The sequence below is a fragment of the Anarhichas minor genome, unplaced genomic scaffold, assembly GCF_050575085.1.
Source record: "Anarhichas minor isolate MPS153535 unplaced genomic scaffold, ASM5057508v1 ptg000040l, whole genome shotgun sequence".
NCBI lineage: Eukaryota > Metazoa > Chordata > Actinopteri > Perciformes > Anarhichadidae > Anarhichas > Anarhichas minor.
This window is the reverse complement of record NW_027466486.1, coordinates 4,888,353-4,912,247: the sequence shown is the minus strand read 5'-3', so window position 1 is coordinate 4,912,247 and position 23,895 is coordinate 4,888,353. Positions and strand designations below refer to the sequence as shown.

Here is a 23,895-nt window from a genome sequence, read left to right as displayed (position 1 = left end):
TAAATATAAACTGTGATGGAGCATGATTGTTGAAGTGACATCCGGACAGCCGGACAACGACCTGTCCTGACATGTTGTAGTCTGCCAGTCCAGGAAACCATTACTCCTTAATGGTATTTATTTTAGATACACCGGAAATACAGAATATCACCGTATCATAAATTACACAAACCACCCATGCAAAGATTATTCTGCTTGCGTCACACCACACATCAGCCTTCATATACTTCCATCATCAGTGAGGTGAGTGGGGAAAGACACCGGCTTTATAAAACTTTATAAAATATGATTTATTGCTATACAATATATAAAATAATGAATATTAGCCCAAACATAAAATTATTCTTTACATGTTCATGCATCAGTAATAATGATTATTTAACTATTATAAAGTTTACAACTTACAAGCAGGATTATACCTCCTTATATTATTATATTTCCCCTACCATTATATTAGGGGGGGGGGGCGCCCCGTCCCCCTTGAAGCTCAAATTTAAGGTTTGTTTAATTTTATTTTCTATATAGCGCCAGATCACAACAGAAATCATTTAAGGTTCCCTTTCCTATAGAACAGGTCTATACCTTGTTATTTTATTAAACAAACTAAACAGCCTTATGTTCTTTATCTTATACACACACACAGACACGTGCGCGCACACTCCCACCAGCGGACAGAGAGCGCGCGTCGGAAAATATGTTGCGTCAACCACCTGAAAAGCAGACAACGATATCTGCGTTGTTTAAACGCTCCCAGGGTGGTGAAGATGGCAACAGTCGCTCTCCTGCGAGTAGCAGCCGGAGTAGCTCTCCTACTCCGGGTCCAAGTACAGAAAAGAGCCCAAGTGCTGCACGTGTGCTGTATGTGTCGGTGTCCCACAGACCCTGACAGGCAGGCTACCGTCAGAGGCAGGTAAGGCACTCATCATGCATCGTGGGGGAAATGTCTTCAGAGATAATCCTGTCTCTCAGTGTCCTGCTGCCACCTACAGGTCAACACATCCCTTTATGCATATGTATGAACATGACAATGTCAAACAATAAATCTGCTTATTTCCACTTTTGTCTTGAGTACCACATTCTGAAATCTAAACATCTTAAGAAGTGAAAAAATGTATAAAAATGTAATTTTGCATTAACATAGTCATTATAGCCATGTGTTCAAACATCTGTCCTCTTCTACAGAAAGAGCGTTTTAGAAACAAACTGTATTCACAAACATTGATTATTATGACTATTGCACTTGCTGACAAAAATAAATGTGTTCTAAGCTATAAATCAAGCATAAATAAGACAAATAAATGTAACCCAGCAAGACTACATGTTTATTTAGAAATCACATCAGAAAACCTTTCAAGAAGAAACCTTTTTTTCTCTCTCAATCCTCCAACACAGAAAATATACAATAAGATAAATGTATCAGTCAATACAATAATAATCATATAGAGCAAAGCAAATAAAAACAATGGCCTATCAATAAAATGATAATGACAATATTCTGTCACGGCCATTGACTTTACACTGCGTGGACTTTGGGGATATGGATACTGTCAATGTCATTTGTTTTGTAGAACGGCCGGAGCAGTCTGGTAGCGCCTGCAGGCATGCACACTCTGAAATGGCACAACACAACCCACTCCAAAAAAAACATATTTTCAGTGTGTTGTTTCTAACATTGTAAGGTATTAACTGGTAAGAGAATGTCTGCTGTTGGTTATGAACTTGTCTCACATTGTCTCCCAGCACTGACCACTCTCAAACGCTTGCCTGACCCATCCTCTCATAACCGTGTCCTTTAAGGGGCAGGCAGCAAGAGAATGTCTCCATCACGTCTTAAGACCCACTCCTCTTCCGCCACACTGAAGAAACATGGCTGCAAGGTACACGCTCTTCACAAGTCACCAAAGCAACACGGCACACCACACAGACACGGAATCCACGGTCACAAGACGGAGACTGGGACAACTGAATTAAACTGTAGGATGAATTTTTTTAAGAATGCAACGTCAATCCAAATAAATACACATCATGTGAGCCACGTCTAAATAAAGTTCCCGCCATGGTCAAACACATACTTAAATATGACATCATTCTGTGCGGTCCTTATGGTATCATTTGGACGTGAACAAATATTTTAAACATTACATTCATTACACAACTGGCTAATAAAAGGGTAACTGACATAGAAATAATAACTGTCGTGGTCTTAATTGCATCCAGTGCTCACCGGAGACAAATACAAAAAGGTCACAACGAAGAAGCACGAGCCCCACGGAAGCAACTATGTAGAGTGACACCTCCATCGGTTCATTTAACATCGCTTTGCTCCTGTCTGGGTGATGAACATACTCCGCTCTACTGCCTCCAGTTATCTAAAAAAACAAAACAACTACCTGATGTGGCTTTTTTTGTGTGTGACCGACCATGTCTATAATCATGCACGTGTTTAATTACCATATGAAAAAGGGTGGAGCATGCCGTGTGAGGTGGTGAAGATTCAGTGTGTGGTGTGTAGTTACAGCTCCCTATCTGTGTCCCCAGCTGTTTTTTGGGGGGGTGGTGCCCTGCGACACATAAATAAGGAAGTACTTTGAGGAAGCATATTCAGCAAGTGTAGAGCCAGCGAACCAATCTTCTAATCAGCAGAGGTCTAAGGTCATAGGCTAGAGACAGGGAAGTGGTGTAAGTCTGCAGGTGGTGGTGTGCAGCACAAGGGGACACAAGGAGAGGGATAGGAGGACGCGGGAGTGAGCTTCAAGGTAATCCACGGTTAGCGGCTCATGAGTTGTCTGAAGGGACGTGCTCCTCGAAGCCCTCGCTCTCCCTAACCAGCGCCCTCTCCAGGATGACGCGTCCCTCCTTGTAGCGCTGACTGTCCTCAGTAGCGAACTCGTAGATCCAACCCAACTTGCTGTTGCAGTTCTTGCAGCTGACGTCCCTCACCATGTGTCTGCCGGTGAGCATCACTCTGTCCTGCACCTCGCTGTACTGGAGGTTCACCACCTGTGGAGTCGAGACACAAGCGCACACATTTTGAACTAGATGCTGAATCGGTGTGCCCCGTTTTTATTTAGGAGTAAACGTTGGACGTATTATGCCGCTATTGTCTCTGTACCTTGTTGAAGAGGAAAGCTCTGCCCGTGGCTCCCGTGAAGCGCGTTGAGATGAGCTCAGACCTGTTGGTCAGGATGGTGTCACAGTTGGCGCAGGAGAAGAGGCGAGTTCCACCGATGTGGTCCAAGAAGATGCGTCCCATCGTCAAACCTCTGGGAGTGACTGGCCGAAGGCTAAAACAAGACAGAAAAAAGAGCAAACTATGTATTGTTGGAAAGTTTAAATTAAATAGGACTGGACTATAAACAGTAACACTTTACAATATAATACCCTATGGTTACCCTATGGTAGGCACTATAAAAAGGTGAACTCTGAGAGGTTTTTCCATCACGTTTATAATGTGGTGGCTACTCCTTTAACACAGTGAGGCTATTATGGGCTATGTTGTAAATCAATGAGCAGTTTGTGACTGTTTTATGGTCACACTGGATTTTCAAGTCTTTAAGTCATCCAGGCCGTGGTATATCTAGAAAGAGTCAAAGGTAACTGCACTTGCTTCATGTAACCACAATGAAATAAGGACCAAGTGGTTTCTGTTTAGTTTCGCTTGTATGCCTCAACTCTGTCTCTCTCACGCTCCCTTTCTCTTGCTCGTTTCCTAACAATGTTGTGAGGCTTTTATTTGTGTTTTGGGAGGATAAAGAGTGCCCCCGAGTCATGTCAACCCACAAATGGACAGCATCTTGTCATGTGCCACCACGTGTCTACACGGCCTTTCAAGTGCGAGTGCTGGTAGAGACTGAAGAAGGTAATTTAATTTAGCAGGTGCGACCTAGATTCTACCAAATCAATGTGTGATGATCGATGGTCTTAAACACTACAGAAGTTAAATGCCTCACTTGTGAATAATGTAGAAGCCTTTTCAATGAGGGGTGAGACATCTGAGAGAATGTAAGGCATTGGGGTGATTATTTTTGTTTCTGAAATTAGCATTATTTCAATCACTCTCCAGAAAATGTACTATGTTGTGTGATACATATCTATCATTAACTTGTAAGTTACTTTGATAAGCATTTTGTCACCCAAACAATATCCAGGCCCTTAACCATCTTTAAAATTATGCATTTTACATTAACTGTCTCAAAGGAAAACATATTGAGTTCAAATTTGTATTTACTGAACTATATTTGAGGGTTTAGTGGTACCTCCTCTTGCCGTAGTTGGCTCTTTGTTGAGCATTTTACGGATTTCAACAAGTACTTGACTGGCTTGTCGTGAGGATTGTTGACTGTAGATGGCAGCTGAGCTTCGAATACAGCTGGAAATAAAAAGCCATTGAGCAGAATAATGAAACAAAGATGAGTACTTTTGACTAACTGTCAACAGGGAACACGTTTGCTGCTTCCCCCCCGAGGTTTTGAACATGTTGGCTGAGCGGTCTCGAACTAATATTATCAAGTCGAAAGAAGCTAACGTTATATTAGCCGTCGAGCTAATATAGACAACGACGGCAAGCTAGGAACAAGGAGAACAACAACAACGTATATTTGTGCTTAGCGCCAAACTACAGCTTCTTACCTTTTCAATTGTGTTTTAGTGGCACAAAATGTCCCCACCAGCGATAATGTCACCTATGTTTCAGGTATATTTTAGACACACATCTGTTATTTTTACCGTCGTCGTCGTCGCGGTGGCTTTGTTGTTCTTTTTCAGCTGTTCCTGTCTCCGTGCTAGTATCAACATCCGGTCATTACGTCACATCCTGTGCTGCAGCGGCCCACGGGTGCTCCACTAGGAATCAGCGGAGAGGTTAAAAAAACCTTCAGTTGAGCATTACAAATATGTTCAATGAAAATAAAGTATATAAGTACTAGATACATTTTACCCTGTGTTGAAAAAATAAGAAGATATTTACCAGCAAAATCTTATCTTAAATGTACCAATAGTTTTACCTAGACACTGTCCATCGTTAACGTTATTAGTAACACCTGTGCTTGTCTCACTAGTTCAAAAAGACTCGAGAGTTAACGGGGACATCTCCAGCAAGTATGGGCTGGATCCTGGAAGAGAAGAAAAGGATATTGTTGAAATAAAATATTCAGAAGAATAACAAATAAAAGGAAAATAATACATGCTTAGTAAAGTTATGAGCACCCAGAACATTTTGATGCGTAGGCCTAAATTTATTTGGATGCAATATTGTTGAAATCATGGAAATCAGATAACTCCACAGCATCAAGATAACTGGTTCTACTCTGTGGACTCCAAGGGTCAGGGTATCAGCAAAGCCAATCTGAGTACAAACTCATAAAGTATTTAGCAATCTAATCCTATCTCATCACATCTCCAAAACTAAAACCTGTACAGTTTCACTAAATTGCTGGTTGTTAAGCTATAATTATAAAACCCTATCTTATGGATATTGCAGCACTAGCATGACTAGAAGTTAAAGATCAACACATTAAAAATGTGTTGAAACTAGAATGTCATCCTTATGATTTACATAGTTCTGTCAATATTAACAATGATGCACTTCCTCTCTGTAAACTAGATAACCAAGATTATTAAGAGATTAAGAGGCAGAACATTTATGGTTGTTTGAGCTTTTTACACTCAAATGAGTTTTGTTATGAACCACAAATACATTCATTTCCCTGGAAAATCACTCTGGTTACTATCACTGTGTCCACAAACTCTGTCCTGTTCTTTGAAATGGAGCAGCTTCAAATTGTGTCTCCTGATGGCGTGTCTTACCGCTAATGGAGATGTTTATGGGCAGAAAACAATTATCTAAGCTCTCTTAAATAACAGTAGAAAAATAACCAACAACAGTAAAAACAGTTTCCACTTAACAATAACATAGACAAACTGAAAACAGCAAGCTTAGAGAAGTTACATCTCATTAAATATGATTTTAAAGGTGTCTGTCAATTCAAATGGTATTTGATGATCATTTTATTTGGATATTAGGTCAAACAGTACTGTCCAGCTGTCACAATTCAGAAACAAAAATATGATATTGGTGTGGTTCACAAAGGGGTGGTGTATTTAGTCCTTTTCATCCATAAAACATATGTTGTAAATATGCTTTATGATTTATCACAGTGAGAGCCATAAACTTAACTTTACATCTCAAAACCTTCAATAATGTGTCAGTTCGGTCTGTTGTGCAACATGTTGACGTTCTTGAGTTTTACAAGAAAAATAGCAGGCGACAAAGACATGGACAAAGGAATGCAGAGATAGTGAGGCGGTGGTATGACTTGTAATTTGTCTGATTGTTATCCAGATAAACTGATAAGAAGAAGATAACTGATAATAAAAGAATGAGATTAATTGTGTTTTTCCTCTTCTTTTCCTTTATAAAACGTTGCCCTCTTGGGAACTTGTTTTACCTCCTCCACACCCTTTAAAGGTACAGTGCAGTCTCACAGTCAGTGAGAGCTTACAGTCATTATCTCTCTCTGAGGGTGAAGGGAAACACCCTTAATGTAGGCTCTCAGTATCTCACCTCACCATGACTAGATCTGCACTCCTCATTCTGGCAGTCCTTGTTGGATCCTGCGCTCAGTTTACAGGTAGACGTGCTTATATTCATCACTTTGACAAAATTTGTAATGAATTATTTACGATTAATTATTTAAATGAAAGGTTTCTTTTCTTTATTTACGACGCTGTGTTGCGCAACTTTGTCAATAAAGTAAAAAAAATAAATTTACGGCATCACTGTTCGTGAATCAAACCAATTTACATTAAATGTGCATATGCATCAAGAGACGGCACTGGTGTGACTGTGGACCTTCACTTTCAAGTGGCACCTGCCTTCAGCAAACGGTTTGCCGTTGGAAAACGAGCGGCATACCACTCTAAGGATCGATACATAATACCGCTGAACAACATACCAATCTAGGGATAAATACATCCCGCTGAATAACATACTACTCTAGGGATAAATACATACCAATGAACAACAGTAGCATACCACAGGTATCGGTACCTACCACTGAACAAGTAGCATACCAAGTAGCACCACTTTAGGGTAGCATAGCTAACATCGGCCACTTTTCGATCTCGGCGCTACTGGTTTGAGGTTATCCTCATGAGTTTAGTTAAGCCGGTCATTAAAGATTTAATGATTTTATTTGTTTTCTTCTAAACATGCAGTACATTGTGAGTTTTGTGATGTAATACAAATGTCCCTTTATTATTTGTCTTGAGAACATGTATTAAACTGCAACAATTATCTATTGAATGTCTATTGTTATTCTTTTATTTGTTGGGAATTAAATGCAAAAGTATTGGGTTGTATTACCCTTTGTAAATAAACGGTAACATTCTGGCATATTCCGTAAATCCACCGTAAAACCCAGTTATCCTCCTATCACATAACGTAATCCAGTATACAGTAAGATACCGTAAAAGTAAATTACGTAGTTTAACCATAAAAAATCAGTAAATTACGGGCGTCCCTGCTGCCAGTAAGTTAACGTTATTGTACAGTGAAATTGTTTAGAGTGATACTTTTGTTTTTTGTTGCTGATGTGCAGAGTCCAAGAGACGTGTACAGGATCTCTTTTAGTTACATATATATACACTGTGCACAATGTGTTTAGGATGCAAAGTAAAATAAAGTAAAATGAAAAAAGTAAATTCAGTCATCATGAATCTTTTCTGTGTTGAACTCAAAGACAATTAAAATGATAAGAAACATACTAACATCCTAATAGAAATTGTCCTGCCATCTAAAAAGAGCCTTTTTAGATTTAAATAAGCTGCTGTATTTTAGTGGAAAAGGGTTTGAAATAGAAAAAATTGAGGATGAAGATGTTTTTATTCTTACCTGTTAGCTTTTAACTTTTATTCTTAACAGTTAACTTGACAAACTGTTTACATAACGGAATGTTTAAGATTAAAATGTTCCCCCTTTTCCCAAATGTATTAACTTGTTTTTTTGTTTCTAATGTCACGTTTAGTTGCTGTTAACATTGATGTTGGAAAAAATGAACTATCAAAAGAGAAGGTACAGTGTGACAGTCTTTATTAACAACGTGTCATACTATTCTGATACTGTATCGATGACAGTCTGAGGAATTGTTCTTCTGTGCTACAGACAGAAAGCTTCATGGACATACTCTGCTCACCAGTAGTTGCCCTGTTATCCCCATCAGGTACAGCACTCAGCAATTATCATCACTAATCATATTAATCTGACTTGAATGCAGATTGTTTTCTAAAACATTTTATCTCGTGTTGCACCACGACATTTCTGACTTCTTGCTTCCTCTCCATCAGTTCATACTCTCAGACCTGTTGATATCTCAGCTCTTTATGTCTTGGGAACTCCTCTCTCACACAGGTAGACAGCCACAAATACAATGCAGATACTTCCGTAATACTCGAGAAATACACAAATGTGGCATCCTGACTGTTAAAGAGGAAGCTAATATTTTAAAACTTGTATCAACCCTCTCTTACTACTCTGGCAACTTGTCTGTCTTCTTCTTTAGGGATGAAGCATACAGAGTCGTCCGTAAAGTCAATGGTAAGTCTATAAACTCTCACAGCCTCTCAAACACTCACTGAGTGTTTCTACAATCAGAAATGAAGCGGTGTATGATCATCTAAAATACCAAATCGTTGTTAAAATAATTCTATTCATCTCAGACAATACATTTTAATACTTCATACATATCAGTAAGTACCAGCACCTTCAGTATGCTGAATTAAAATGTTCCTTTATCATATTCTCAGACCTGGTTCAGGTCAAGGAAATGTCACAAGAAATGCCAGACACAGCGCACACTTTGTAGAAAAGATCTTAGAACAATAATCTTACAGTTTTGGTTAGTTTATCTTTAAAGATAAGACAGGGGGCCATAAACACAGGTTCTTGACCTTCATTTCACACAAAAGTAAGCAATACTTGCAACATAAGTGGAAGCTTTTACAATCAGCAGTTATCACATAATGTACATAATCCACCGTCTCATTGTAAAGTGTTTTAAATGATGCAGATTAAGTCTAATTGTGTCTATGTGTTGAGTAGAGTTGCTGTCCATGTTTAACCCTGAAGTGATCACTCAACATGTGGATCAGACCACAGTGCAGTCCAGGTAACACACACACACACACAAACACACACACACACACACACACACACACACACAGAAATGCTGTATGAGGATATTACTGCAGGTGTGTTATATGTGAGTGTGTGTGTGTGTGTGTGTGTGTGTGTGTGTGTGTGTGTGTGTGTGTGTGTGTGTGTGTGTTGCAGAAGCTTGTTGGAGGAAGCTGAGGAACTGTCTCTCTCCCTTTCAAATCAGGTACACATTAACCTTCTCATAACAATTTAAAAAACAGTAAGACTACACTGTAACAAATTTCTCTGTTAAATAACAGTAAAGTGCTGGCAGCAGAGACGCCAGCTCTTTACTGTTATTCTACAGTACTCATACCGTGAAATGGCATAACAGCATAGTACTGTAAAAGTAGAATACAGTATATTTCTGTATTTTTTTCAATCTACAGTATAATACTGGCAGCAGAGACGCCAGCAATGTACTGTAATTCTACAGTATTCATACCGTGAAATACTTAACAGCCTATTACTGTAAAATTATAATACAGTGTGTTTCTGTATTTTTTTCAATTTGCAGTAAAATACTGGCAGCAGAGACGCCAGCAATGTACTGTAATTCTACAGTATTCATACCGTGAAATACTTAACAGCCTATATTACTGTAAAATTATAATACAGTGTGTTTCTGTATTTTTTTCAATTTGCAGTAAAATGCTGGCAGCAGAGACGCCAGCAACATACTGTAATTCTACAGTAGTCATACTGTTGAAATATTTCACAGTCTATTACAGTAAAAATGAATGCAGTATTTTCCAGTGATTATTTGAAGTAACATTCTGATTAAGGGGTTATATTACTTTAAATTCTCAGTGTTTACTGTATACGGGCAACATTGATAATACAATAACTCAATTTAACAGCTTAGAATATCTAAAATATCAATCTGCAATGCAATTAACATTACAATTTTATTTTTCTGTGGGCAACAGACATCTGCATTATCATGTAAATTATGCAACATAAGCAATAAACGACTTAGAAAGGATATAAATCAAACAAACGTTTATTTAACAGGACAGTGTCAACATAAATATCGCTAGTGTACAAAATAATAATAACCAAAATAAAACACTTGGACGACCCAGCTTGTTTGGCAGCGAAACAAGCCAAAGAGATTTTTTAGTAGCAAATTAAAAACTGCCATGTCTGCCTGAAACAATGGCAATACATTTGAATTCCTAAATTGCATGTCAACGACTTGAAAACAATTGAGACATAAGTTTTAAATTAAATAGTTGGGCTGAATACCAAGGTAACTAATACAAAAGAAATAACGAATAATTTGAGATACGTTGATGTTCTCTCAAAAAGTTGTTTCGAATAGTGACAATATCTAAATGTACTGCAATGCATTCTCTACTGTCTGTAAAATATACATCAGTAAGAACATTTCGAAGATATGCATAATCAGCAACATTTGTAAACTATACTAACTATACTATGAACAACATTTTAAACGTTAATCAGTAAGGACATTTTGAAAATTAGCATTAAGACTATTTAGAAAATATACATCAATATCAACATCTTGAAAAAAATAAAGTGAAGGTAGGCTTGTGCTTTACCTCTTAAGAGTCCTGTGAGGTAGGTGCATGAAGAAAAGTCTGGGTGGTTGTGGACAGTCCTTATTTATAGAGGAATCTTCTGGGTCAGGTAGAAATGGCCATCACCTTGCTGGTGGTTGTTCGTCTCCATAGATACATTCCAGTGTTGCCACTGTAAAACAACAACAAACAAAATAATTAATCAAAATAACTCTAGAGTCAGGAATGTACAATAACAACGTCCAATCAATGCTTATGTAGCTGATAATACCAAAGTGTCTTGTCGCTTAATGTGGCAAAGTCAGTATGTCAAAACAACATATGGAGTGAGAGAGTGAGAGACGAGAGAGAGTTCACTGACCTATATGAAGTCCCATTCAAAGTCCAGGAGGTTCTTCAGTAGTGAGGAGACGTGTGTATTGACGGTGGTAGACTTCTTCTGGATGATCACACTCGTCTTCTTGGAGACAACCTTGCCCCGTATGGCCTTTGTTCCTCTCTCTGGATTAATACCAATGAAGCGCCTAAAATCACAATAGTGTAAAATCAGAGACTGAATGAAAAACTATTAGGAACACTTTGTAGTCTTAAAGGGGTAGTTTCAATTTTCTAACATAAGGTGATATGAGTTACTAACCAGTTCTGATGTCATGAGGTATTTTGTGTAATTCCGGTGCTGGATTTTCCTATCAGACCTTTCTATATCTTGGAACTATATTATTTGTTGAAAGTTGCCAGTGACTGGCAGTATTACTTCGCACTGGAGCCAGTTCACATATTACGCCTCTAATAAAGCTCATAGGCAGCGTGATATGAGAATTGGCTCCACTGCATAGTAATAATCTGACGTAATTCAACAAAGAAAATATTTTTAAGATACAGAGAGATCGGACAGGAGCATCAAGCAGCAGAATTATCTTAATATATGTATGAATGCTTCATGTTTTTTTGTGTGTGTTGTGGCTTGAAATGTTTTTGTTACCTGATACTGTTTAGGGGCTCTGTGCAGTTGCTTCAAATGGGCCAGCCCACAATGCATTGCAGACTACAGTACAAAACCGTATTACATTAATACAGTAGATTACTGTTAGAAATTGGCTGTAAATTAACAGCAATTGGTTACAGTGTAACTGTGTAAATTATACAACCTGTATTTCAGAGGTGGGACCAAGTCATGTAAGCCTTTGCAATCAAGTTCAGAGTCAAATCCCAAATTGAGACTGCCAAGTCCCAAGTCCCAAGTCCTAAACTTTGAGTTTTAAAGTGTTAGTGAGTGTTAGTCATAATTCGCTCTTCATCAAATATAATGCCGTTTACATCTCCGTATGCAAACTGCAATTATTTTTTTAGTTGACCACCGCATAGTTTCTGAAAGCAAATTAAATTATCGTTGGTAATTTTTTTTTTTCAACTCCCGAGTGAAGTCTGCATGGTGTTCAAGTCCAAGTCAATTGAAAGCTTTTTTGATTTTGTCAAGTTGAGTTTAAGTGATGAAATTTGTGACTCAAATCTGATTCGTGCAGGTGACACACTGGAAGCTGGTGCTGCTGTTTGCCCCGGCAGATTCCCTGTGTAACTGTTCACCAAATGTAAGATGTCTAACTACAAATAAATCATGTTTGATGGAGCAAACGTACGACTTAGTAAATGATGTTAACTGTTTTTTTTGTTCTTCAGGTTGCTGCAGATGTTAAATCTGTTGTGCAGGAAGTGGAAGCAGCTCTGCAGTTGCTGCAGAAAACGGTATTTTACTTTTTGTTGAATACAGTTTTGCCAAAAATAGTGAATAGAAAAAAAATCTAATTAGCTGGGTGTATGTTTACAGTTGCATCTCACTTTGGTTCACGTCGTGGTCTGGAGCTCAAATCATCAGCAGGACAAGTGAGTGTTTAGAAATTTAGGTATTAAAAATCTAGCAAAATACCTGACATAAATTATAATTAGTCATTTATTTTGACATGATAGAAATCCTTTTCTTATGCACTATGTGTATTCTATCGTGTTGTCATCCTGTTGGTTGTCAAATGCATGTGGCAGTGATGTGCTCGCTTTTTATTTGCTGGCAGGTGTCAGTGTATGAGGAATGAAAGCATAGACCAGCGATTACGTAAAGCAACTCTTCTGAAAACACTGCAGGTAAAATACATGTAAATAAATGGCAAATGTGTGGCTCATCTGAGTCATGTGATTGGCTACCTGCTTGACACATATCCATTTGTCTTGTTTTCAGGACTCTCTAAGTCAAGTCTTGGAAAATCCAAAGTGGAACAGTGAAAGGGCCGACTTCACTGCTGTGCTGCTGTCTGAGCCAGTTATCCTTGAACCCATCTCAGATTCAGTAAGTAAAGAAAATTATTTCCAGACACCAGTTATAATCAACAATACTGTTAACAACTGTAAATTATTCTTTCCAGTAACAATGCAGGAAAAACCCTTGAAATTGCTAATGTGTAACCAGCATATATCGTGTGTTTCTTTGTAGGAGAACACATGGTCTGACCTAAACCAAGTAACAGTCCAGCTGTGGAAAAACATGGTACGTTCTTATTAATTAAAGTCCTTGATAACATTTACAGGATAGGCTACTGTGTATATACTTTAGGCTGTCTGAAAAACCAGCCGGCTGTAAACCTTTTTGATAGATATGTTGTTCTGACATTAAAATTGTCCCGCTCCCTCACCCTTTCCTGTCTATCTTTGTCAGTATGAAAAACATCAAAATGCTCAAAGAATAATCCTAAAAAGAAGAAGAAAAAATTATTTAAAAATGAGCAAACAGCTAAGAGTTATAATCTCTCAAAGCAAAAGTCAGATGGAACAATGATTAAAGTGAACATTTATATCCCAATCTGAGATTAGATAGGAAAGCTGGAAAGAGTCATCCACAATCTCATCAAGTTAATCTTTAAGTCATCCACAATCTCATCAAGTTAATCTTTACATCTAAAGATTAACTTGATGAGATTGTGGATGACTCTTTCCAGCTTTGCTCGTTCTGCATCAATCTATATGCAGATACAAGAATTGTGTAACCAGTACTGTTTGACACTGCATGGTCATTGGCTGCACAGCATTGCCCGCACATGAACCGGAAATCTTACGATCATAACTTTTCCTACTCCAGCTTCAGCCGTCGACAGGTGAGGCAGAGGTCATGGACACAAGTGTCATTAGTTCACTTTGCCCTACCGAGGTGAGATCCCGTAACACTGCTTCAGAGAAATGTTTCAGTACTCAAGATACAATCAAGGTTATGATTTTAAATCCGATACTTATTGTTTGAACTGCAAACGTCTTTTCCATTCTCATCCCAGGAACAACTGTTCCTGCGTACAAATAAATATTCCCCCACTAAAAGGGAAGGCATAGTTTACAGGAACGCCTCTACACCAGCAGATCCTGTAAGTCTGTCCAGTCACCCTCAGAGCTAAAGTGTAGAATGGCAGCACATACAGTTAAATGTACTCAAATTTACTGTATGTTTTTCAGGTTACGGGTACTGAGATACCTTGCACAGACCGAAGTCCATCTCCCACTACACCCACTTCAGGTAGAAAAAAACCCTTTTGCTCTTATTCTGCTTCTGTGTTTTGGGAAATGTAGTTCAATCCAACCACTTTGTTCTCGGTGTAGTTCATGAACTCCGACCTGGAGATGTCAAGGTGGTGGCAGCAGTAGGCGACTCTCTGACAGTGAGTGTTTCCCTTCTCCTACTTTTTGTTGCTACGGCCTGAATATATATCTGAAAACATACTCATCCCAATAGGCATGAATAAAGATGAAGACCAGATATACACTTTATATAATGGTGCTATTGTGTTTACTGTTTATTTGTGGATGTGTGCAGACATGCAAACTCAGCTACCAGAGATGAAACACTGGGAGTTAGGGTAGATTATAAGGCTCAAATGGCACTCAAAATGTAACTCTAATACAGAAAAAGTATTTGCAGATCTCCACAGCTGCAGGATCTGGCTCATTAAAAACTTCCTCTGGTTCTACTCCACTCTTACGATCTCACATCTGCTGTTTTTCTGCAGGCGGGCAATGGTGTGGGCGCAAAGAATGACAACCTTCTGTTAGTGATTAATGAGTACAGAGGACTGTCATGGAGGTAGGATAAGCTAAAGCACACCTTTGTTCTAATTTTGATCGTGTGGGAAAATACTTCAACAATTCATTTGGTAATTCTGTGAGCTGCTTTTGAAACTAACAAGCTGTTTCTTAATTTTTCAGCATTGGTGGTGATGAAAACATTACCACTGTGACCACTCTGCCAAGTATGTTTACTTCTTATTTATTTATTCTTTAAAATTGTAAAAGCCTTGCCTAAAATTAAATTACATAAAAGCACTTGCTTAAGGTTTATCTCATCAAATATCAGATGTCCATCATTGGCCAGTTGTAGCCATGATAACGTCTATAATGATGGTGTTTTATCACCATCATTATAGACCTCTGCAGTTCTCATTTTTATGTCCGAGTGACCTGAATCAACTATATTTTTTAGGATACCTTTGATTATAAATATTAACATTCTACATCTTCAATAGCTATACAAAATGAACATACAAGTATTCAGAAATATACCAGAAGCTGGAAATTGCTTGTTTAAATAACACTTCAGAAATCCAATAAATCAAAGAATAACATGGTGAATTCAACTGGTTTGACAAAAAGAAAAACCTCAATGTTCACTTAACTTCATGTCGGGGTCTTGGGTTAACTGAAGATTTGATCCACACTGATTGTTCCAATATTTTTGCTGTTTGTTTGAAACAAAAATTCTATATTAATAACCGCATGTTCTACTAAATAATATAGAATGTGCGCCATTATGTGTATCATGTGTATGTGTGCTTTTTCTAACCTTCCCTGTGTTTGTGGTCTGCAGACATCCTGAGGGTGTTTAACCCCAACCTGACCGGCTTCTCAGAGGGGATAGGTAAAGAGGACTCTCCTAAAGCCTTCCTCAATCAGGCTGTGGCAGGAGCCAAGAGTGGGTCAGTCACAATATTAGTATTATTTATTTTTTACTCTCACTTACCCTTTGAATCTTGATAAATCAAACCGTAGCAGTACTTATGGAACACAAGAACAAGAACAATTTTACCATCAAACCTTTCTATTTTCAGGGACATGGTGCAACAGGTGCGCGTCCTAGTGGACAAAATGAAAAATGATTCGGTAAGGCAGTGAGTGGTAACCTACGGTAAAAACAAATGCTTTGTCTCAGTTATATATTCCAATTTTTCTCAATTAACGGAACATTTACCTCTTATCTCCGTTACAGCGCATTGACTTCCACAATGACTGGAAAGTGATCACCATGTTTATTAGTGGTAATGACCTATGTGACGTCTGCACAGACAGCGTAAGCACTACTCTTTGGCATTATGCTTTGCTTTGTTCCCATGACAATGATTGTTGAACTGTCTTACATTATCTGCAAAATTACAGATTTAGGATCTGTTGACATTTCCAAAAATGCTGTTCAAGATCTACTTTATAATTCATTTTTCATATTGAAGGCCCTGATAATACAAACCTTAGTAAGCAAAGCGTTTATATTTGTTTTATGTCTGCAACTGACAATCATTTGTTTTGTTAATAAAATGCCATAAAATACAAAATAAAGTCCATCAAAATTTCCCAGAGCTCAAAGTGACGTATTCAAATTGCTTGTTTTGTTGGATCAACAGTCCCAAACCATCATAAATGATTAAGAAAACCAGCAAATCTTTCATGCTTTGGGTCTTGTGTACTTCCACAGATTGTTTTCTCACCCAGGAATGTGGTTGACCGTATCCGCCAAGCTCTGGACATACTCCATAGTGAAGTATGTTTTCGCCTTCATCACACAAACATACAACCTCACTCTATGTGAGCAATTTAAAAGCCATAATCCAAATGACAGACAGTCTACAAGCTTTGTGTTTTGTATCATCCAGGTGCCTCGTGCCATTGTCAATCTGATAGAGGTGTTAAACATTTTACCATTGCGTGATCTGCACTACGATACAACTCTGGGCTGTCCCACCTGGTTTGTAAAGTCAGTGATTTTTATTTTGGTTGTGTAAGACAAAAACAAACTAATCAAGTCAATCTTTAACAGTTTTGATGTTTGTGTTTCAGTTTAGTTTGCCCCTGCGTACTGAAGCCTAAACCAGGATCCTCTGAACTCCAGAAGGTCAATGACCTCAATAAAGCCTATCAGGTACACAACAAAGCAGAGGGGTTTTTTTTGTCCATATTCTTAAGCGCTTTACAAATTTACTTCATAGACACAAATTTACAACTCTTAATTTGACTTTGAGAAGATAATTTAAACATCCATTCCAGGGGTTAAATCTTCATCATCATTATAATTAACTTCACTAATATGTTTTAGCATCTACTGCATTTTTATCTCAAATTGTATTATTTAAAAGTTGTTATATGTTCAAGTTATTGTCGATCTGCCCTTGTTTGAATGTGGAGCTACATATCTTGTGTGGAAAAATATGTCACTCAAAGGTCAAATTCTTCTTTTTTGGTCTTCTATCTCTTGGCTGTCTTTCCGTCTAGCATGCTATGAGAGAGCTAATTGACTCTGGGCGGTATGACACGCACAACAACTTCACTGTGGTGCTGCAGCCTTTCCTCAGGGAGGTTGTCCTTCCCAAGTTAGAGGTAACACACCTGAAACATTACATATTCCCAATGAAGTTTTATTCATTTATTGTTTGTTTATTTTAACATTTTTTAAAGTTTCCTCCCTGTCCTTTCTTTTTAAAAGGATGGCCGGCCTGATCGCTCCTACTTTTCACCCGACTGTTTTCATCTCAGCCAGAAAGCTCACACTCTCATGGCTCAGGCTCTTTGGAACAACATGGTAGGATTTTCTTTATTATAAGGCATTTCATTTATTGTAATTTGGCACATGTGGTGTTTATTTCTGTTGTAATGATCCAAAATAAATCACTGACTCTCACTATCTCTAGTTAGAGCCAGTGGGAAACAAGACCTTTACACAAGACTTCTCAGTTGCCATTGATCTGAAGTGTCCCTCTAAGGTGAGTGAGTCCAGCAACAAAAATGACATCCTACATAATGCTGTTTTATCATTTTTGTGTACTGACATGTTTTTGATTATTTCTTTATTAGACCAACCCATTTTTTAGGACTGCTGTCAACAGCAACTACACCTTTCCAGGCCCTCCCCCCACTCCTGCTCCTGCTACAGTATGTCATAGTTTCTGTCTTTAAAATGTAAAGTACATATTATTTATGCATGATGCCAAAACTATAAATCCCTAAAACATGTTATTCTTTAGAATTGGGGCAGTGACTTCTCCTGCGTTAACACAGCTCCATCCAACTCTGTGCCCACTTCAGGTAAGCATTTCAAGGTGTCGCTATTACCTAAAGGCAATTAGAGATGTTAGATGTAAAATAAGCTAATTTTGATATTTGTAGCTCACAGGTTACGACCAGCAGATATCAAAGTGGTGGCTGCTGTGGGAGACTCTCTAACGGTATGTTTGTACACAAGAATGTGACCAAGGATTGTCTTCATTTTGCGCAGTAAAGAGATCTCAAGGCCCATGTAATATTTTTTTCCTAAAATGTTTCGTTTTATCTTGATATACTTATTTACCCTTGTTTTTGCATTGTGTCTTTGTCTCTGCTTTGAAATGCATTACTTCACAAGTGGTGGTGCAAATAATGTAATAGTTATAGAAAGAGATGGAATAGATTAGTTTGTGCAATAAATAACAATGTAATACCAATTTTTTACTTATTAGCCTTAGCTGGTTTAGCATTTTCTTTTCTCGTGCATCATTTTTCACACACCAGAGAGAGAAACAGAGAAATGACAACCATCATTTTCTGCATGCAGGCCGGCTTTGGTGCTAAGGCAACGAATCTCCTGCAGCTAAGAACTGAGTACAGAGGGGTGTCATGGAGGTGAGATACTGCACACAAACTACATACACAACACATATATGCATACATAACCCATTGTATTGTAATCATTGTAGTCATTGTTTGCTTTTCATCAAAAAGCATTGGCGGAGATAAAACTCTTGAGACTGTCACAACATTACCCAGTAAGTCCAAAACCTTATCTGTCGCTCTGTTGCTCTATAGTGCGTAATAGCACCACTAGATGGCAGATTTGGACTGTAACAGAACTTTGTCTTTTGCGCAGTAATTTTCTTACTTTTTCACATCAGATATCCTTAAGAAGTTCAATCCTGAAATCAAAGGGGTGTCAAAGGGACGAGGGACAAGGCAGACTGGCTTCAACATGGCTGTATCAGGAGCGAAAATATCGTGAGTTCCAACATGTCTTTGATCTGTTAGCAGGTTTGAATGGTTCACTCGTGTTATGTCTTAAGCTATGTTTGTCCATTTGAAAATTTCATACAGAGGAATCCCAGGGCAGGTCCGACGCCTGATTGATACCATGAAGAATGACTCAGTGAGTTTAAATTGTGGTTCTATACTAAAACATGCACTGATGTTGTTTTGTGACCACAAATTTGCAAGAAAAGTAATCTTTGTTCTCTCTTTCTCTCTCTGTCTTTCTTATCGTTTCTCCATCGTTTCAACAAAAATAGACGGTGGATTTTGAGAATGACTGGAAGCTGGTGACCCTCTTCATTGGAGGCAATGACCTGTGTCAGTATTGCAATGATCGGGTGAGTTGCTTTAACAAGTCGTCACAAAGCAGGAAAAGCAGGAGTAAGGACATTTTCAAATCACTCCTTCCAGGTTGAAAGATTCTCCTGCCATGGCACAGTGGCCAAACATCACGTAGTGTTGTGTGACGCCCTGTGTAGAGCCGTCTCATGATATCACTGTCCAAATGGGACCACGCACTGGAGCAGAATAATCAAGCTTTGTGTTGCAGCCCTCCCCTAATTGTTTTATTGTGTCAGAGTAAGATGAGAGCAGACATGGTTTCTTTTCAATGAGCACATTCTGTCACACAAAACAACCCCCCCCCCCCTCCCTCCTCTATCTCCTCTATCTCAGCCTCTGTCTGCATGAAACAAGCACACGAGGCACAGTGACAGGCCTTGTTCTCCAAGAGGCATAAACAACACAGAGGTCAGCCCAAACCCTCTTCATCCTGTCTCTCCTAGCACTCCTCCTTCTTCTTCCTCTCTTTCTTTCTGCTTTCTTATTTTGCCTCCATTTCCCTTTTTATCTCTCTCTCTCTCTCTCTCCATTACTCCCCTCGCACACCACTGACAGTGTAGTCTCTCTTTTAATGTTTGTGCTTTGAAGCAGAATATCAAAGCACAGCATCAATCTAAGATGAGCTCTGAGACTGTGGTAGTGACAGCTTAGAGTTAGTTGTTGCTCGTATGCTCACACATGTTGCATGGCGTCGGCTCTTTTGGTTGATTTGCACTTTTTAGCTACAAACTTGGCCACTTTCCCCTGAAATGTGCCTTAAATATTCTGCTTGTCTGTGGCCACAACAGAGAAGAGTTGTTGATGACAAAAATAAGGCATGAGAGTACTCGTGTTCACTATTGATTAATAAAAAGCCTTGTGCTTTGTGTGTAATTGTATTATTCTTTTGGTCTCAAAACTACAGGCCTCTTTGTCACCTCAGAACTACAGGCAACATTTGATGACAAGCTTGGATATGCTTTACAAAGAGGTAAAATAATGATGTTACCGACCAAGAAATAACTGTTGATTACACGAAAAAATACTGTAATGGACAAGAAAATGCACAGTTTCATCTCCCAGATTAAATAGGTTTACATTTTCTTCTCTTCTGACTGTAGGTTCCCAGGGCAGTTGTCAACGTCGTGGAGATCCTAGAAGTTGAAGGCCTTCGCAGGGTCAAAAAGGATAGTCTCGGGTGCAATGTGTTACAAAAGTACGCCCGATCGACCCACACATGCCAAATCAATTCTACATGGATTCAGACCACTGAGTTCAAGGCACATTTGCTCCTTTGACTACAGCACTTTTCTTAATATTGATCTAATACCTAGTCAGTCCAGCAAAGAAATATATTATGATTTGGTTTTTATTAAAGAATACCTCATCCCTGAATCAATGACACATCATATCATGTGCTATGCAAAAAGCAGCACTCTGTATTCAGTGATGATTTGATTTTACTATCCTAGATCAACTCTTTATTTTCACCCCTGATCCTCAGGCTTGTCTGCCCATGCTTCTTGTTACCAGCAGAGGATTCCCCAGAGCTGGCTGAAGTAAAACGGATCAATCGAGATCTACAGGTGAACAGACTGGAACTGTTCTTTTACTTTAACTGCTGGTGTGACCAGCAGTTAAAGTTCACTTGTCTACTCAAACTTGTGTTTGCTTATTGTTATTTCTCTCAGACTGTGCAGAATGATGTATGTGCAGACTTTGACACTTGGTGGCTGTTTTCACATTCATCTGCTGAAGGGGGGAAGTTTCTCTGTGCTCACCTTAAATCTGACTTTTAGACATGTATTCACAAACATTACAACTAGTTTGGAAGCCAATCATGGTCCAATATGCAACATACAGAACATATAAGTGTGATGTGGACAGGTATTTCAGTGTAGTAAGAGACATCTTATCTTCAGTATTTAAATGTTTGTTGTGAAAATATTTGCATTTTCATAGATTCTGGATTTTTTAATGAGTGAGAAGAAGTTTTTTTTAACAAGATATTTGAACTTTTGTGGTCTTTCTTTCAGCTTGAGACGGAAAAATTGGTGTATGGAAGCCGCTATGATGGAAGAGAGGACTTTACTGTGGTCGTGCAGCCCTTTTTTAGGAACACCATCACTCCTTTGAATGTTGTGAGTCTTCCGTGTACCCCTGAGCCTCCACTGCACTCGACAAATACAAACATATACGCTAGCTTTAGTGCAGTAACAAGCCCTTGATGTTGTGTTATTTCTTCTCCAGGACGGCATACCTGACACCACCTACTTCTCTCTGGACTGCTTCCACTTCAGTGAACGAGGACAGGCTGACATGGCTGCAGCTCTCTGGAATAACATGGTGAGTCCGGCAAGGCGGGCAGTTAATGGCTAAGGGTTTGACAGGGGAAGGGTTGTGGATAAGTCCATGGATGGATTATGAGATAATGGGCCCCTGGGCACAGACATATAAAGGCCATGTCGCCTCTCCTACATAGGAGCAAGACACACAACTTTATGGTTGTTTAGCCTTTTTTGTTGTTGTTGTTTTGTGTGTCTTTGTGGTCATGTTGTGTCTCTTTGTAGTTGCTTTGTGTCTCTTTGTAGTTGCTTTGTCCCTTTTCATAGTTGTCGTGCGTCTCTTTTGTCTCTTTGCAGCTTTTTTGCATCTCTTTGCAGTTGTTTTGGTCTCTTTGTAGTCTTTTTGTGTATTTTTGTGTCTCTTTGCAGTCGTTTATGTGTGTTTGTGGAAATCTTTTCCTGGTTGGCACGTGTCACTTTGAGTGACATTTTGTAGGTTTAGACCAGGGGGGGAAGTCCCTAACACTTGTGGCCCTGATCAGTTATTCACCCATAGATAAGTAAATAACCACATCTCTCTGCAATTTAGTCATGGTCTGAGCAAAGATGTACTCTGTTTTATCTGTAGTTGGAGCCAGTAGATAAAAAACAGACGTACAACAACTTCACAAATACCAGAGATAACATCAAGTGTCCCACTGAGGTAAGGAATCTGCCACACAAGCACTTCTCACCTGCTACTGACCCACTTGAGATTTATCCGTACAATTTGTGTGTAATTGCAATAATGGTTCATAAAAGTGTGTGTGTGATTAAATAGAAGACCTTCCCTCTTCTGCGTTCCAGGAGCATCCTTACATCTTCACAAAGGTGAACAGCTTGGCCAGTTCGACCATCACCACCACCCCAGCACCCACAACTCACAGCACAGCCCTGCCTCTCACCCCCGGTTGCACAGAAAGTGTGCCAGTGTGGCTCGCTGCTGTACTGGCCGTAGCAGGTCTTCTGATTGGCTGGTTTGTCACCTGGCTCCTCTTCTCCTGCAGAGCCAAGAGAAGCAAGCGGAGGATGACGGCAGTGGAGATGAAGGGCACTGTGTTTTAAGATGCTTACTGAATTTTTGCACTGGACTATTGAAGAACCATAAATAACAAAAGAACACTGCAATATTTTAAATGATTGTGGTCATAATACTAAAACAGTTTTTCACGATAAGACATGATAAGATAGCCCTGTCTGATTCAACCAAGGTAATCATTGTCCTTGAACAACAGAAACTATTACTGGATGCAAAGGTGGAAAGGTACACCAGTCTTCACCTAAGGAAATAACTCCATTATAAGTCCTGCATTAAACCTCATTTAAGTGAAAGGCGTATTTCAATGTTGTAGCTGGTCTTACAACTTAATGCAATGCAGTCACCAACCACAACAAATCAAACACAGTAGATTTCATGTGCAAACGTAAAGGCTGAAATGACTGCCTACACATTAAGTTATTACTGCTGTTATGATTGTATTAAAAGGGTCTAAGGATAGAGGGTGTCGTTATCTGTGCAGCTTGTGAAGCCCATTGAGGCACATTTGTGATATTGGGCTATATGGATACAATTGACTACTTAACTTAAAGTAAAATATATTTGCATTCAGTGCTGTCATACTTTTAACCAGCTGTGGAGGACACTCCTGGTGGATGGAAATGGAAATCGTGTGAATCTTGTGTGGATTCTGTGCAATGATGAATACTTGGAAAGACAATGTTATCCTTTATGCCTTCTTTTTTTATAATGCCTTTGATTGTAATAATTCTCAATGTTTTTTTGGTTATTTGGAATAAATAATTTGCAATAAGAAATATAAACTGTGATGGAGCATGATTATTGAAGTGACATCCGGACAGCCGGACAACGACCTGTCCTGACATGTTGTAGTCTGCCAGTCCAGGAAACCATTACTCCTTAATGGTATTTATTTTAGATACATAGGAAATACAGAATATCACCGTATCATAAATTACACAAACCACCCATGCGAAGATTATTCTGCTTGCGTCACAGCACACATCAGCCTGCATGTACTACCATCATCATTACCACCATTGAGAAAGCCCACTGAAGAAACATAAACATGGTTATGTTAGGACCTCCGAGAGGTGAGTGGTTGAGGTGACCGGCTGCTTATGTTGATTATGTTGCAAAAACAAA

The 23,895-nt window shown here is 38.8% G+C and overlaps 2 protein-coding genes across 5 annotated transcripts; one reads left to right on the top strand and one right to left on the bottom strand.

The window, feature by feature from the left end:
* Positions 1-1,299: 1,299 nt before the first annotated feature.
* Positions 1,300-4,805, bottom strand: LOC142967939 (protein yippee-like 5). 4 transcript variants are annotated; one of them, XM_076107594.1, is made up of 4 exons: positions 4,630-4,776; positions 4,257-4,369; positions 3,113-3,284; positions 1,300-3,000 (listed from the first exon to the last, which is right to left on the bottom strand). In XM_076107594.1, the coding sequence occupies exons 3-4, from the start codon at positions 3,251-3,253 to the stop codon at positions 2,776-2,778; spliced, it is 366 nt and encodes a 121-aa protein (XP_075963709.1). In that variant the 5' UTR covers positions 3,254-3,284; positions 4,257-4,369; positions 4,630-4,776; the 3' UTR covers positions 1,300-2,775. The 4 variants fall into 4 exon arrangements, with proteins under 4 accessions (XP_075963709.1, XP_075963710.1, XP_075963711.1 ...); XM_076107595.1 differs by having other exon boundaries at positions 4,726-4,776; XM_076107596.1 differs by lacking the exon at positions 4,257-4,369 and having other exon boundaries at positions 4,726-4,805.
* A 1,763-nt stretch (positions 4,806-6,568) lies between these two features.
* LOC142967936 (phospholipase B1, membrane-associated-like) lies at positions 6,569-23,538 on the top strand. The gene is made up of 44 exons (XM_076107591.1): positions 6,569-6,629; positions 8,025-8,071; positions 8,162-8,219; positions 8,344-8,407; positions 8,559-8,593; positions 9,098-9,164; positions 9,329-9,377; positions 12,261-12,326; positions 12,415-12,480; positions 12,563-12,618; positions 12,804-12,873; positions 12,968-13,075; positions 13,220-13,273; positions 13,862-13,930; positions 14,052-14,138; positions 14,227-14,287; positions 14,371-14,429; positions 14,778-14,851; positions 14,974-15,017; positions 15,632-15,740; positions 15,873-15,924; positions 16,031-16,111; positions 16,511-16,576; positions 16,689-16,789; positions 16,873-16,954; positions 17,305-17,409; positions 17,516-17,611; positions 17,721-17,792; positions 17,884-17,961; positions 18,054-18,114; positions 18,196-18,254; positions 18,620-18,687; positions 18,787-18,830; positions 18,957-19,056; positions 19,153-19,204; positions 19,344-19,424; positions 20,333-20,398; positions 20,529-20,623; positions 20,912-20,993; positions 21,444-21,548; positions 21,658-21,753; positions 22,321-22,395; positions 22,539-22,578; positions 22,624-23,538. Exons 1-44 carry the CDS (start codon positions 6,569-6,571, stop codon positions 22,794-22,796), a joined length of 3,234 nt encoding a protein of 1,077 aa, XP_075963706.1. The 3' UTR covers positions 22,797-23,538.
* Positions 23,539-23,895: the final 357 nt, after the last annotated feature.